General features: G+C 33.2%; 1 protein-coding gene across 3 annotated transcripts in view; it reads right to left on the bottom strand.

Moving 5' to 3' along the window:
• The window catches only part of LOC128210975 (guanine nucleotide-binding protein G(i) subunit alpha-3-like), a 123,056-nt gene that overhangs the window by 95,314 nt on the left and 14,252 nt on the right, over positions 1-13,490 (bottom strand). The window contains exon 1 of one of the 3 annotated variants that reach the window (XM_052915335.1): positions 8,322-8,548. The exons of the other annotated variants lie outside the window; for them this stretch is intronic. Coding sequence (XP_052771295.1) covers positions 8,322-8,372 — 51 coding nt within the window. The 5' untranslated portion in view covers positions 8,373-8,548. Of the gene's footprint in view, positions 1-8,321; positions 8,549-13,490 lie in introns of those variants that run through there. 3 annotated transcript variants of the gene reach the window in all.

Below are 13,490 nucleotides of genomic sequence, written 5' to 3'. Positions count from 1 at the left end.
TGTATTAAAAGTAGAGTAAGCTTACCATTTACGCCATCAAATTGTATTACAAATATGACGGCTGACGATAAACTCATTGAGTTTCTTTCACAAGTGAGCAAGAATTTTGACAAAGTAACGGAAATATAAATAAAAAAACGTCGGACTGCAAAATAGAGTTGAACATAATGAACAAGAATTACAATGTCATGAAGTAGAGCATGATTTAGGTTGAAACGCTGGTAAGGCACAAGGTTTGTGCCCCATGGTACTGTTCACACTTTATAGATGCAGAGGCGAGGATCATCAGAAATAGTATAGTTATGACTGGCCTTCAAGATAGACTAATTAATTAAGTTAACAGCTTGTACTTGGCTTCAAAATTGATGACCTTGATATTGACGCCAGTGACATGTATGTTGAGAAGGCCGGCATGATGAGAATAGTTATTGACTATAGAAACAGGAATTCAAAACGCCCTATGGTGATCAAATTCAGGGACTATATTTATACTTAGAAACTAATAGCAAATGCGTACAAACTGAGAGTGAGCACATTAAGAGTTATTGAGAGATTATTGAGAATCTATTTAATATATCAAAAGAAAATCTAAGAAACTATTTTGACAAAAGACGTGTTTATTTTGGAAAAGATGTTGTTTTAAATATAAAAAGCATTTGTATTTTAATTAGTACTCTTCATCTAGCAATTGTTCAACGAAATAACGATTTGCAGTACTGAGTCGTTAGTCTCAAACTGAGGCTTAATGCGTTAGGCAGAAAGTACAAATAAATATGCAGCAAATTATTTATTAGTGGCAAAGACAGAAAAGACATATTTCCACATTGGCTTAGCGTTTAAGGATCGGTCAGGTTGGCCGGAATAAATGTACATGGGAATCATGACAAAAACATTCCTATGTGCACAAAAGCAGCTTAACACATGCGAATTTCCTGGAATGAAACTGTCATCGACGGCAGGGAGGAGAAGCAACACAACGGCAATGAACGTGATCAAAGCAGGGGCGATATTTTGCAAAGAGAAAACAGTTTTGAGGATGTGCAGGTAACGCCACAAACTATAAACACTACACAACCACCTATCAACAAACACCTACCTAGATTTCTGCAGACCTCTGTGATTGTTGATCAAGTACACATTACCTCATGTTGCAGTTCTCTAGCCTATACAACGTCTCAAAATGCACAAAAACAACCAAACATGCAGGGTAAACAAAGACATGTGGCCGCGTCAGAGAAATCCCGGCTTAAAGCAGGTCAACAGTATCTACTTCTAATAATAAATCGGTAATGAACCAGATTCGTGTAGATTACGGGGGTATTTCAGACCACAGACTACAGGTTAATGTGCATCAACAGGACAGATCAGCAGAACGGCGATGTAATGGGAATATCAAGGAAACATCCTATGGGAAACAAGATCAGGGGTGAGTTATGACATCGGGTGTGTCACGAGAGTTCAAGTCCTGTGTAGAGTACGTTCAATGACTAGCAGTGAAATCTTGAGGCAGTGGAGAAATTAAACAGTTATCCAATGTTTAATGATATTTTAGTATTTACCGAATCAGTGTCAATGAGAATTGAATTGTAATGTGGAGTGTTTTCAATATTGTAGACTTAATATAAAAGGTAGAGCTATTTAATTGATGTCGAACAGTGGTGGTATTATTTCCTACCTATATAAAATATTGAAAAGTCAGATTAAAGTTATAAATTGTACTGGTAATTTGGGTTAAAAAGAAGTTGCTACTTGGTTTAATTGAACAATTTTATATATCTATGCTTGATCTATAATTTCCATAGGGGAAGTAGCAGATAATTTTACATTGTAAAAAAAACTTTTTCCCAATCTGAGAATGAATGCATGAACATATTGCCAGATTTCTTCACGATGAATGCTCTAATTTTCATGAACCGGTAAAAATAAAACAGAACATAAGAATGCTAATATTTGTTAGATTTTTTTCAGCTCTGGAGGGGATAAGTGAGTTGGAAAGCATTGACATATATACAATTCTCAACATTGTTTAGGGGTGGATTATGTGATTTTCAAAAGAGATTTATTTCAAGCTTTTTTAGCTTTTTCGAAATTATGGATTCAAATAATGTATCTAATCATTGTCTTTTAAGTTTTGGTATGAAAGCATACATAAATTGAAAAAGTCCCCATGCTAATCATGCAACTTATTCGGATACTACTGTTGAACAATTGGAACTATTATGTGAAGACATAGATGTGTCACCGGTGCTTGTTTAGATGTGAATCTCAGTTGTTTAGTTACATTTTTGATAGCGAATATCAAACTGTTTGAAACACATACATATAGTGATAGTTAAGGAGATATGTAAAACATAGTAAAGGTGCTGATGTATGGAACGAACTGATTTTAAAAGTACTATTTTCAGATTTCTCACAGAAATAACCGTTTTGGTACTTCACGAAAATATAAAGTACATGCAACAAATGAAAACCAGTTGTAAGATAGACTAATATATATATGAGGAATCACAAACACACGAATAACATACACCTAAATGACGTAATGCAAATTATTATTGGAAAATGCTCTGTTTTTATAATGTTTATATCAAATGAATTTTTAGAATACTTCAGATCAATTTATGAGTCAGTGTTTTGACAGCAAGATGAAAAAGTTTGAATTTTAGCGAAATATAATATAGAACTAAATGTTATGTTTTGGGATTTAAGGAGCTCCTTTACAAATGAAAATATATATATAGTGGTTAAGCCGGTTGATCTCACTGTTGCATTATTGAGCTCTTCAAGTATGTATTGAGCAATGATATATTATATCCATTTTATGTACATTTGTATTGTTGTGTTTTAATTGATTATATGCATAGATGATCAGGGGGATATTTTGCATATGTTATCATGTAATTAAGCAGAGAGTTATGTGTATATTATAACAAATGAACTCGGAAATCTTGTAGTGCAAGAGCATACGTATTGATTTCAGTTTTAAGCCGCAGTCCTACATAATGTTATTGTAGTTAATTATAGAATTCTGGTGTCCCGAATAAGAGTACCTCACACAAACAACAAGGCATGACATATCCCTTTTATAGGAAGAAAAATGACATTTGCGTAATGTGTTCGAAGTCGAGTTTTGTTAATTTGTTCTTAAAGGTAGCCTTTATACTGGTCTTAAACATGGATGCGAAGATAAGATTTACTATGTTCGACCAAATTTGAAAACATATATGTATCATCTTATCTCTTTAAACATGAATGGGGTTCAATCATCGCATTGTAAGATGCTTTTTCTGCAAAAACAATGCAACTGCATGGTTGAGAATATCTATGTGATTCTACGACAAACGTCAATCTTTATAAAAAAAACCACCATCTTTTACGATAGTTATATCCACTACTTTATGAACACGTCATAATTATGTTATTTCCCCATGTCTAAGTATTTGGATACTATTGTTTTTGTTTGTTGTTGTAAACAATTTACGAATTACCGTCAGCTGAGTTCAAACATTTAAATATTTAATCAACTCTGATCGTAAAATAAGCCATCTTGCTGCTCTAGATAAAACATAATCCCAAAGAAAGGCACACTTGAGACTTTTGCAGAGCAGTCGGTCTGAAGCACGATGTATTAAAAAAAAACGAATGGGCAGGGTAAAATAGACTAAGTGTTCCTTGAATTTAATGGCCAAACCATGCATATTTGATTTTGCTCTGTAAGTGAAACAATAATAAAATAAATCATTCTGAAAATCTGCCAAATTAACAAAAAACCATTTTCCCAGAAACGAAAAAAAAAGTCTAAAGTTTGATCTGTTCAGATCTATTATAAATATTTATTTCCCAGTGCATAAACACGAGAAAGAAAGAAAAACACTCTTAGATGTACATAATCTGCCGTTGTATGTATACAGGCTAATAAGGTGACATAAATTAGTCTTAATATAATTGAAATACAACGTAAAACAGTTTAAAACAGTTTAAACTAAAACAACTGCTTCGAAGAGCGTTCAAGAAATGATCGTTTTTGGATTTCTAATGTTTGGGTATATATTTTTGTTTGCAAAAGTTACTATAAAAATTTAGCAATTACCTTCATTCTTTTTGAGATTCATGGTCTAGGCGCCAAACATTATTTATTTTTCTTTCTTCAACCCATTCAGACAGAACGTTTTTAAATGTATCGACCTTTTTATAGGGGAATCATTTAAATTTATAAAATCAGCATAAATGCATCGGACTGTTGAATATGCAGACGGAGTTGGTAACTTTTCGCTTGATGTCTACTATTTAGCTATTTAAGTGTTAGTTTTCTGTCGAAAATGGGTTAACCGTTTTTACCGTTGTTTGCAAGAACTAACATCCCTTGAAGAAACGTAAAAAATGGTTTTAACTACATTTGAATAAACGTTTCTCCCAAAAGTTATTGCAATTTCGATTAAAATAAATCTGTTCTGTTGCAATAATTTATGAAAAACTGCTTTTGTACTTTACATATTTCCAATATGGTCTCTTTTTCTAGCTACATAGGCAGCTCTGAAAATAAACCATGTGAGATGCAAGGGAGTTCGGTTGAATAACCCTGGGCTTCATATTCAATCGATCCATGACACGTTACACGGGAAACAATATTTATGCGAAAAGCTACAGAAACAAGCTCAGTAGGAAAAAGGTTAAACATAAACCCAGTTTAATGTCACCCGGTAAACGCCAAAGACATATTACATAAAATCACAAAAAGAAACATGGAAGAACAGCACAAAACTACACAAGCAGCACAGTGCATACATACTATATATAAAAAAACTAGGTGCGTTTATTAATGTTTGTTAGGTACCGCCTTGGAACGGTCAGTAAAATGTAAATTTACTGGGGGTTTAAACCAGTTTGAGTGCACAAACCTCCCTTTTATCCCAACAATCCTAAATAAAGATAAAACGCAAAAGGTAAATTTTATCAAAGTATGCATTGACTTGAGGAAACTTAACAAAAAACAAATAATAATAAACTTATAGGTAAACTCCAAGTACTTCTCTGATAAGAGATCCCAACTCTATCTGCAGAGGGAGGAATACAATTCAAAGCCGCTAATACAAAAACTTTTCAAAGATACGATGCAGTCATTGTTAAAAACTATGAGCATCACACACAGTCTGCCTTATAAAATAAAAGGTTTAAAACTGTGTGATCATAGAGTTTCATACCTCACCAATTACTTTCAAAAGTCTCGTAAAGTCTCGACTCGGAGCAATTCAACTAATAGTTTACATAATTGGTGTATAAGGATAGGTAAGGATAGCAAATGAGTGAAGGAATTGGTTCTTGAAAACTAGTTTTATATTGTATTCGCTAGCCTTTCAATTGTATTGTGAACAAATAACTTTGTTAATCAGATCCGAGCTTCTGGCGAGGAAACCACTGGTATAACTTTAATCGTCTTTGTTATAACGTGGCAGGAAACTGAAAACTTAAACCTTGCACCCCAAAAATTGTTACCGCTGTGATGCTTTTTTCACATAACTTTCGCTGCTATTTTGGTTTTAGTGGGTCTCGGACCCACACCACCAAAGTCAAGAAAAAAGACCAGCCGGCTGGTCAACACGAGCACCGGGACCTTAACAAACGTGTTGGATATTTTGACCTGTTTACGATACATTAAAAACATCACGTGATTATGTCAATCAACCAATCACGCAACCCCACAGCCTTAATTAATTTTAAATCGCGTTATAAATGCTAAGGAAAGTTGTGGTCTTCAAAAGATGATTGGTATTTTTGTTTTAACACTCCTTATGATTTGCCACACCTTTTTTTGAAAAAGTGCATTTTTCAAATTATGAGCGAGTAACTTTAACTCTAATTTATAATAATAAATTATCGCTAATGACATGATATTTTATGTGACATCATTATCAATAAAACGTTACATTTTCTTACGTTTATTTAATTTTGAAAATCAGTATGTTTTGTATGTATCCTCAATCATCAATGTATTGTTGTTTCTTCATGATATATTTTTTAAATAAGAAGGATGTTCTATAAAATAGTGAACAATAGTGGATTAAATTATTTCCAGTTACCAAAATATAAAATATCTCTTAAAATAGCTGCACCCCAAAGCCACAAGATCTTGGTAAAAGGGTATAGTTGACTTTTTCGACTCAAAACATATTCATTTTGTATAAAGACATCATTGAACCTCAAAAACTATTCTTTTTAAAGTTTTATGTTTTGGTCCTTCAAATGACTTATGCACTCTGGAAGGCATTTTTTATCTATAACACTTTTTATAATGCTGGAAATTATTCACTCAAAATGAAAGAATTCCTGGGAAAGCAAATATCTTACCGATTCTAGCACCAGATGGCCTTAGACTGGACAATTGATTTCCGAAGATAAATGTTCTGGAAATGGGTTGTATTGCAATTCGTCGTCTAGTAAAATGAGTTGGCCACATAAACATCGAAATCAATCTAAATAACGAAGTATTGATGCAGATGCAATACGGTTTTATTTCACAGTTATAGATATTCTACAGACACTTTAAAAAATCATATCTTAAGCCTTTCAGTGGTACTCTATTTTGACATAAACAAATAAATATGTAAGAACCAATAAGAAAAATAGGGTACAACCCAAATGTATTTGGAATGTAAATTTGTTTTGTTTTGGGGATATTTATTGTCATTTTTTACAGATCATGTTCAAATTTTTATATGCAGTACGTGTTCATTGTTTAAAAAAAACGTATGGTAAAACTACCAAATATCAATATTGATAAGAACATACATTAAAATACAAACATCACTTTTTACAGACAAATATTGAATTACGTGAGTGGAAAAATATTAAAGAATAGTTCATTAATTTGGAGACATTTGTTTCATGCTGCTGACTGATCTCCAACCAAACAAGTACATGATATTTGGCCTTGACACTACTTGGAAACAAGTTACCATTACATTTAGAATAATATCATAAAACATTTACACTAGCACTAGACGAAGCTGTTTCTTTATACACATGCATATATTGTAGATGCTGGGGACTATTCAGACAATAAAACAATTTGCATGTGCTGAGACTGGACAATTGATTTCTAGAGACAAATACTTTCTCGAAAATAGCCTTCCAGCTAATGTTGTTCTATTGAAAATCAGGCTTAAGGGGAACAATTACATTTTCAAAGAATTTCTCCTGGAATAATGTTCGATATAGACGATATGAAATGACTGTTATGTGTATGCTATAGAATATCTGGTGTAAGTGTGAACATAACCTTAGAAATTAGTAAATTTGTGAACACTTATTTAGCTTGCAATATAATAAATGTGGTAGATAATAGGTGTAAAAGAAATCAAAAGAGACAGCAAATAAGACAAGGACAAAATATACCACTAATCAATCATGTCTTCTCCGACACGTCCAGTACATTTCGGCTTAATATTAAGCGACTATTACTCTCGCTTATATAAAATTATATTTTGAAAAATGTTGAAAGGCAACAAAGAATTGACTTTTGTCGTAACGTTTATAGAATATAATATGTGCATACGTTTTATTGACTGTAACACAACTTGCTCCCAACCATTCAAAGTATTTTTTCTTGAGTATGACACAAAAACACAAGTTGTTTGCATTAAAGCATGTATAAAACGATAAGCAAATGTTTCGTTACTTTTAAACGATCAGGAAAGTTTAGATTAAAAAAAGGTATATTTATATTTATTCTTCTTTGATGATCAATCGTTCGAAACAATTTTCTGCTTAGGAAAACGGCCCCGGATGCAGCCGTTTGCATATGGCATAGATCACCGATTCTTCTATGAAGTGGCCTTGTGCTCCGCTAAAGGAATACCGCTGAAAGCGGTTAAACATAAATTCTTGAAAAGACCGACTCCTTTTTGTACGACAGATATGAACAATATAACAAAATAATTGTTGTAGAAATCCTTTTTCCTAACAGTTTAATTACTACTGTATAGCTTTGGCAGAAAGTTCTTGTCATAGTTGAAATAAAGTGCTTAAAATTCAAGAGATTCCAAAATGAAATACATTCACGTTTATTGAGATACAAGTCCGTTTTCCTTACAGTTTTATTACCTCAGTGTAGCTTGGGCATGCACTCCTACTATAATAGTTCAAATAAAGTGTTTGAAATTCAAAAGTGAGCCGTGGATCCATCCCTTCAAATGATTCCAAAAAGAAACAAAAAAACGTTTAATGAAATTAAAATGTGAAATTGAAGATGATATCACCTATTCCGTTTGCAATTCATTACAAAGAATCGTATTGATGATGTTTCCTCATAAAGACAACATTACCTTTTTAACTCGTTTGAATCGGCTTTTCGGCTTCCCAGTACTTTTCTCCATACCGAAAATATTGTATATCCTTTCACATTCAAAACAATTTATAAAATGATCAATGTTTCTCAATTTTAACACAGGCGTTACCACTTAAAACTTTTGCTGTGCATTTTTTTCTGGTGGCAAGATTAAATTAAAAGATAATTTAGCAAAACAGACTATATAGTCCTTGAATTTAATAGCCGAACCATTCACATCGGATTTTGCGCTGTAAGTGCCACAACAGTAAGGTACTATAACAATTTGAAAATCTGCCAAATAATTACAAACTCTCTTTCGAGAAACATAAACAGCAGTCTACTGTTCGATCTGTTCAGTTTCAGTGTAAATGTTTCTTTGAATAATCAAAAGACAATGTTATATAATGTTTGGTTATTCAAAGTGTGCACATTCAGGCATTGTATGCATAAACGATAAGGATATGCTGTGCTTTAAACTTAGTGTTTTTGAAACACAACAGCATTTTCCCTTAGTTTATAAACCGCTTTGATGCTAAGGCTTATTGGCAGAATTAATCGTAATGTTTTCGGATTGTGTATTCTCACTTTCAAAAGATCACGGTAATTTTTCGGGCCGATGTTGCAAATTATATTTTGAATGTAAACAATACGTACAGTTTACCAATTAACCATGTACGTTATACAAAATGGCACAGGCATACAGTTTTTAGTCGGACCTATTTGAGTCTAGAAGGATCTTGGTAGATAGGTGTTTTTAAACGGAATGTCTAAAAATAGGGAAATGTAATCGAAGTTTCCGAAATATATTGTTTTAAAGCAATTGTGTTCAAACGTGTTAGGCTATTAGAACCTATATACAGCTTCGTATAGAAACTACCCTAAATTGTAACTATTACTGTAAAAATGTGCAATGCCAAATGTCAATTTAACAACCGCTGTAAAAAATTTTTATCTATTTTGGTGGACATTACGGTAAACATCTCGTCTTTTACAAATTTACTTTTCAGACATCTGTGTGAAAATTGCAAATCTGCACATTTATTTTCTTCACATACAAAAACACCAGAATAAGAGAAAATATGTTTTATGATTTTTTGACATTATATTTTATTGTAAGTGTTTTTGTTGCTGTTGTTTTTATTGTTTATGTTATTGTTATTTGTTGTTGCTGGTTTATCTTTCGTTTGTTGGTCGTTACAACATCGAAATAAACAGTAGCAGTAGCCGTACATGCAGCGATTCACAACCGCTTTTACGTCTTAATATTACCGAGTGCCTTTGCTACGGGGTTTCATATATATCGCGATGAACGGTACACGTTCACGACACATTTGTTGATATTTTGGTGAGTGCTACGTGAACTCTCGCACCAGCATGGACGTAACAAAAGAAGGCGGTGTGCGGTGTGGCATAAGCTTTTTATATACACTTTGATTTCACTGCACATAGCAGAATACGTCCAAACAACATGTTATTTACAATGATTCCATAAAATGTTCAGATAGTAATCCTGACGGTTTCTTAAAAGTGATCCCATTCAAAGATTTCTTCCTCATATGTTCAACTATAAGTTATTTCTCATTCATAACAATCAAACAAACTGCAAAAGTCGACCAAATGTCATTTATTAGTAGTCCAGACTCTAGGTCAACAAAACAAAAATCTATCATTAAGCAAATGTTGTGCCAAGACAAAAATTCTGTGTTATATCTTGTAGAATATTTAGTATAACTTTCCGTGAATAATGGAACATGCTACATCACACTATATCATCAGAATGTGCTTACTCCATACCGTGCAGCTTTTATCTCTTCCTTTCTGAGACGGTGAATTAACCGCCACACATGTGACACCTGCCAAGTAAATAGACATGACCTATCTTATTCTTAAAGAAAAAATCAATATCGGACATGGTTAAAAACATGCAGATAATAAAGAGAATAAAACCGTAACCTGTCACTTGCTGTTTTCGCAGTTATCACCTTCCTCGTGTAATTGTGCATGTTATTGTTTCCCTTCAACAAAGTATTCATGCCTGCCTCATCTTAACAATAAGATGCCCGCGCGTACACGAGGCAGTAGCCGAACAAGCAGCGATTCACAACCGCTGTTACGTCTCAATATTACCGAGTGCTTTTGCTACGGGGTTTTATATGTGACGCGATGAACGGTGCACATTGTAGATATTTTGGTGAGTGCTACGTGAACTCTTGCCCCTTTAAAATGCGTCATCTTACAATTCCGGATTTATGCCATTTCACATCCTTTGTCTGTACATAGATCAAACCAATGGTTTTACACAAAACAAATAATAAATCAATAACCACTGTCAAATTTAGTTTCGACTTAATGACACTAACTAAACTCAGCTACTTGTAATTTACTTGTGGGACCAAATGATATGATTATTCCATATAATGCATAATTAATGCATAGTTTGTTTGTAACCTAGTAAGGTTAAAGTTTCGTTTGCATCAACATCGCATTTAAACATTGCGTGCCATGTTTGATATATTTTTTCAGATAACGAGACAGATATATCCAAAATTAATCTTTCTAAACAACTAGTGTATTCATGCTCTACTTACTTACTGTCACAAAAGGATTTTTGAGACTAGTAAGAGTAATCCATCATTTAAGCTATTACAAATATTGGGTCAAATCTAAATTTGAAGCAATTAAGCCCATGATAAAATTGAAGTGACTTTTAAATGACAGAAGATGGAAAATGTTAATAACACAGGGAACAATTCTTAACAAATTAACACTTTAGATTGAATCATGGACAATATAATTGAAGCAGTATCAAACAGAATTGCAAATGTCGCTCCGTTCATACGTTTAAGGGCAGGTGGTGGAATAAAGATGTTTCCGTTTCAATACATTGACAAAGAAAAATATGTTGACCTCCATTGCTTCAATTGATGTACGATAAAGAAACCAGCCTCTTTATTACTAATCGATCAACGAAAATAAGCGCGATAAGATGGAACATTGAAATAGAAATAAGACAGCCATTTTACGTCTACCATTCTCATTCATCAGAGGTTTGAAAATGATAAATAACGTTGTTCGCATAGCATAATCGCTCTAGTGTACGAGAAATACTTTTAAAGGTTGAATTACTGATCTGACTGATGTTATTCAGTGTAAATACAGACTGTTTCTAAAACATTTAGAAGCATTTTTATCTGTGTATAACACTTATAGGGAAATGAATACTGAGAAGTGCATTTAAGAATTTTAAAAATCAACTCACGAAAACATGTGCAAGTGGTTGTTACTCGTGTGTCCGTGTATTTGAATATTAGGATTGCACTCAAAATCTGATTTACAATTATTGCTTAGCACTACATTCTGGGTACAAAACAATGAATGGTATTGTACTATGAAGGACTGTACATAAGACATCCATAAAAAAAGATTCTCTTCGACGGTGTGATAAAGTTGTTATTTACTTATTGCCTATGATACTGATTGTCACTTTAACTACGGTGTATCCTGAAAAATGTTCCCGGCAAAAAAATTATGTAAAAATACCAACTGTGTGGCGATTATCCGGACCTGATTTGCCCGGACACGAGGATCATGTTGTACAAATGAAACTGTTATTCATTTTTAAGCAGTATATCTTATTCACGCTGGCCAATACTTTGAGTGTGTAATGACTGATACATTGTGGATTCAAACATAAATTTGCACAGTTAATTCAATAAAAATATATCTATGAAGAGCTCATTTTTAAAATTATAGATACATTCAAGATATTTCATCAAACTGTGAAGATGGTTATGACTGATATATCAGGTATTTAAGAACGGCACCTTAGTTGACAGCAAACACCATTTTGACTCAAATACATAATGCCGATTGTGGAAGACTACCGGTCATAAACGATTTCAGCTATTTCTTTAAGAGGTGGGATTTTTTAGGGAGTGTATATACTATTCAGACTAAACCATTGATAGTTTGCTGTTTTATGGAAATTTCCCAGCACATACAATGCATTCGTATACTAAACACTGATATTCCGATTAAAATATCGTCGATCATCAAGTTTCGGTTGCATTTTTGTTTTTCATAGTCTCAAAAACCTGCTTTCGGGACATGGGCTACATTAACATATTTGCTGAAGCAGGGATTGTCGGTGCCGTAAATACATACAAAAGGCAGACCAAGAAATAGATAGCAGAATTACCAAAAAACATATGTTTGTGTACACGAGGCAAATAGTGTGGTTGTACAACAAGAAAAGTTCATGAACTTGTGTGGCAGTGATGTTATTTACTTAGCCCATGAAAAAAGTTTAAGGTCTACACCACACCACTGCAACGTTCAGGGTTTTTCACCTGAAGAAAATCTCATTTTACTATTAGCCATATATAATTTGATGCGCAATACATCGCAATATACAATCGGAGGATGTTTATTACATGTTGAGTGCAGTTTACAGTACAAGGGAAACTAGAGTGACAAACTCTGTAGATAAAATAAACGAAGACATGTTTAGGGGCATAGTGTGGAGACCTTACAAGTACATAATGTAAAGACAAAGATTCACTACACATTCATCAAAATAACAAAAGACCCAACAGAAGTTCACTGGGGGCGAACAGTCACTTCAGAGATTAACAGTTGATATAAAATGTATATTTATGACATTTTTTCGGAAACAAATAGTGAATAGGTTGTGATGGCGTGATCATCCAATATAATACCTCAATAGGATCATAGAGTTACAAATGTTCCAAAGTTCCCGTCACATGATTCTTTGTCTTGCATGTATACAATAGTATCATATTCTTATATGAGTCATGAGTATTGTTCTTGTATGAATATAAAAGATAAGCAAATGTTTTGTTACTTTTAAACGATCAGGAAATTTTATATCTAAAAAAAACTATTTATATTTATTCTTCTTTGATGATCCATCGTTCGAAACAATCTTTCGTAAAGGAAAACGGCCCCGTATGGTATTCAGTCGTTTGCATATGGCACAGAGCACCGATTCTTCTAATACAATGGCCATGTGCTCCGCTAAGGAAATACCGGTAAAAGCAGTCGAACGTAATGTCTTGAAAAGACCGACTTCTTTCTTTACGACAGATATACACAATATGACAGATATGAATAAAGTGTTTGAAATTCAAGAGATTCCAAAATG

Source organism: Mya arenaria, chromosome 12, assembly GCF_026914265.1.
Source record: "Mya arenaria isolate MELC-2E11 chromosome 12, ASM2691426v1".
In the NCBI taxonomy this organism is placed as follows: domain Eukaryota; kingdom Metazoa; phylum Mollusca; class Bivalvia; order Myida; family Myidae; genus Mya; species Mya arenaria.
This window is presented reverse-complemented; position numbering and strand designations above follow the sequence as displayed.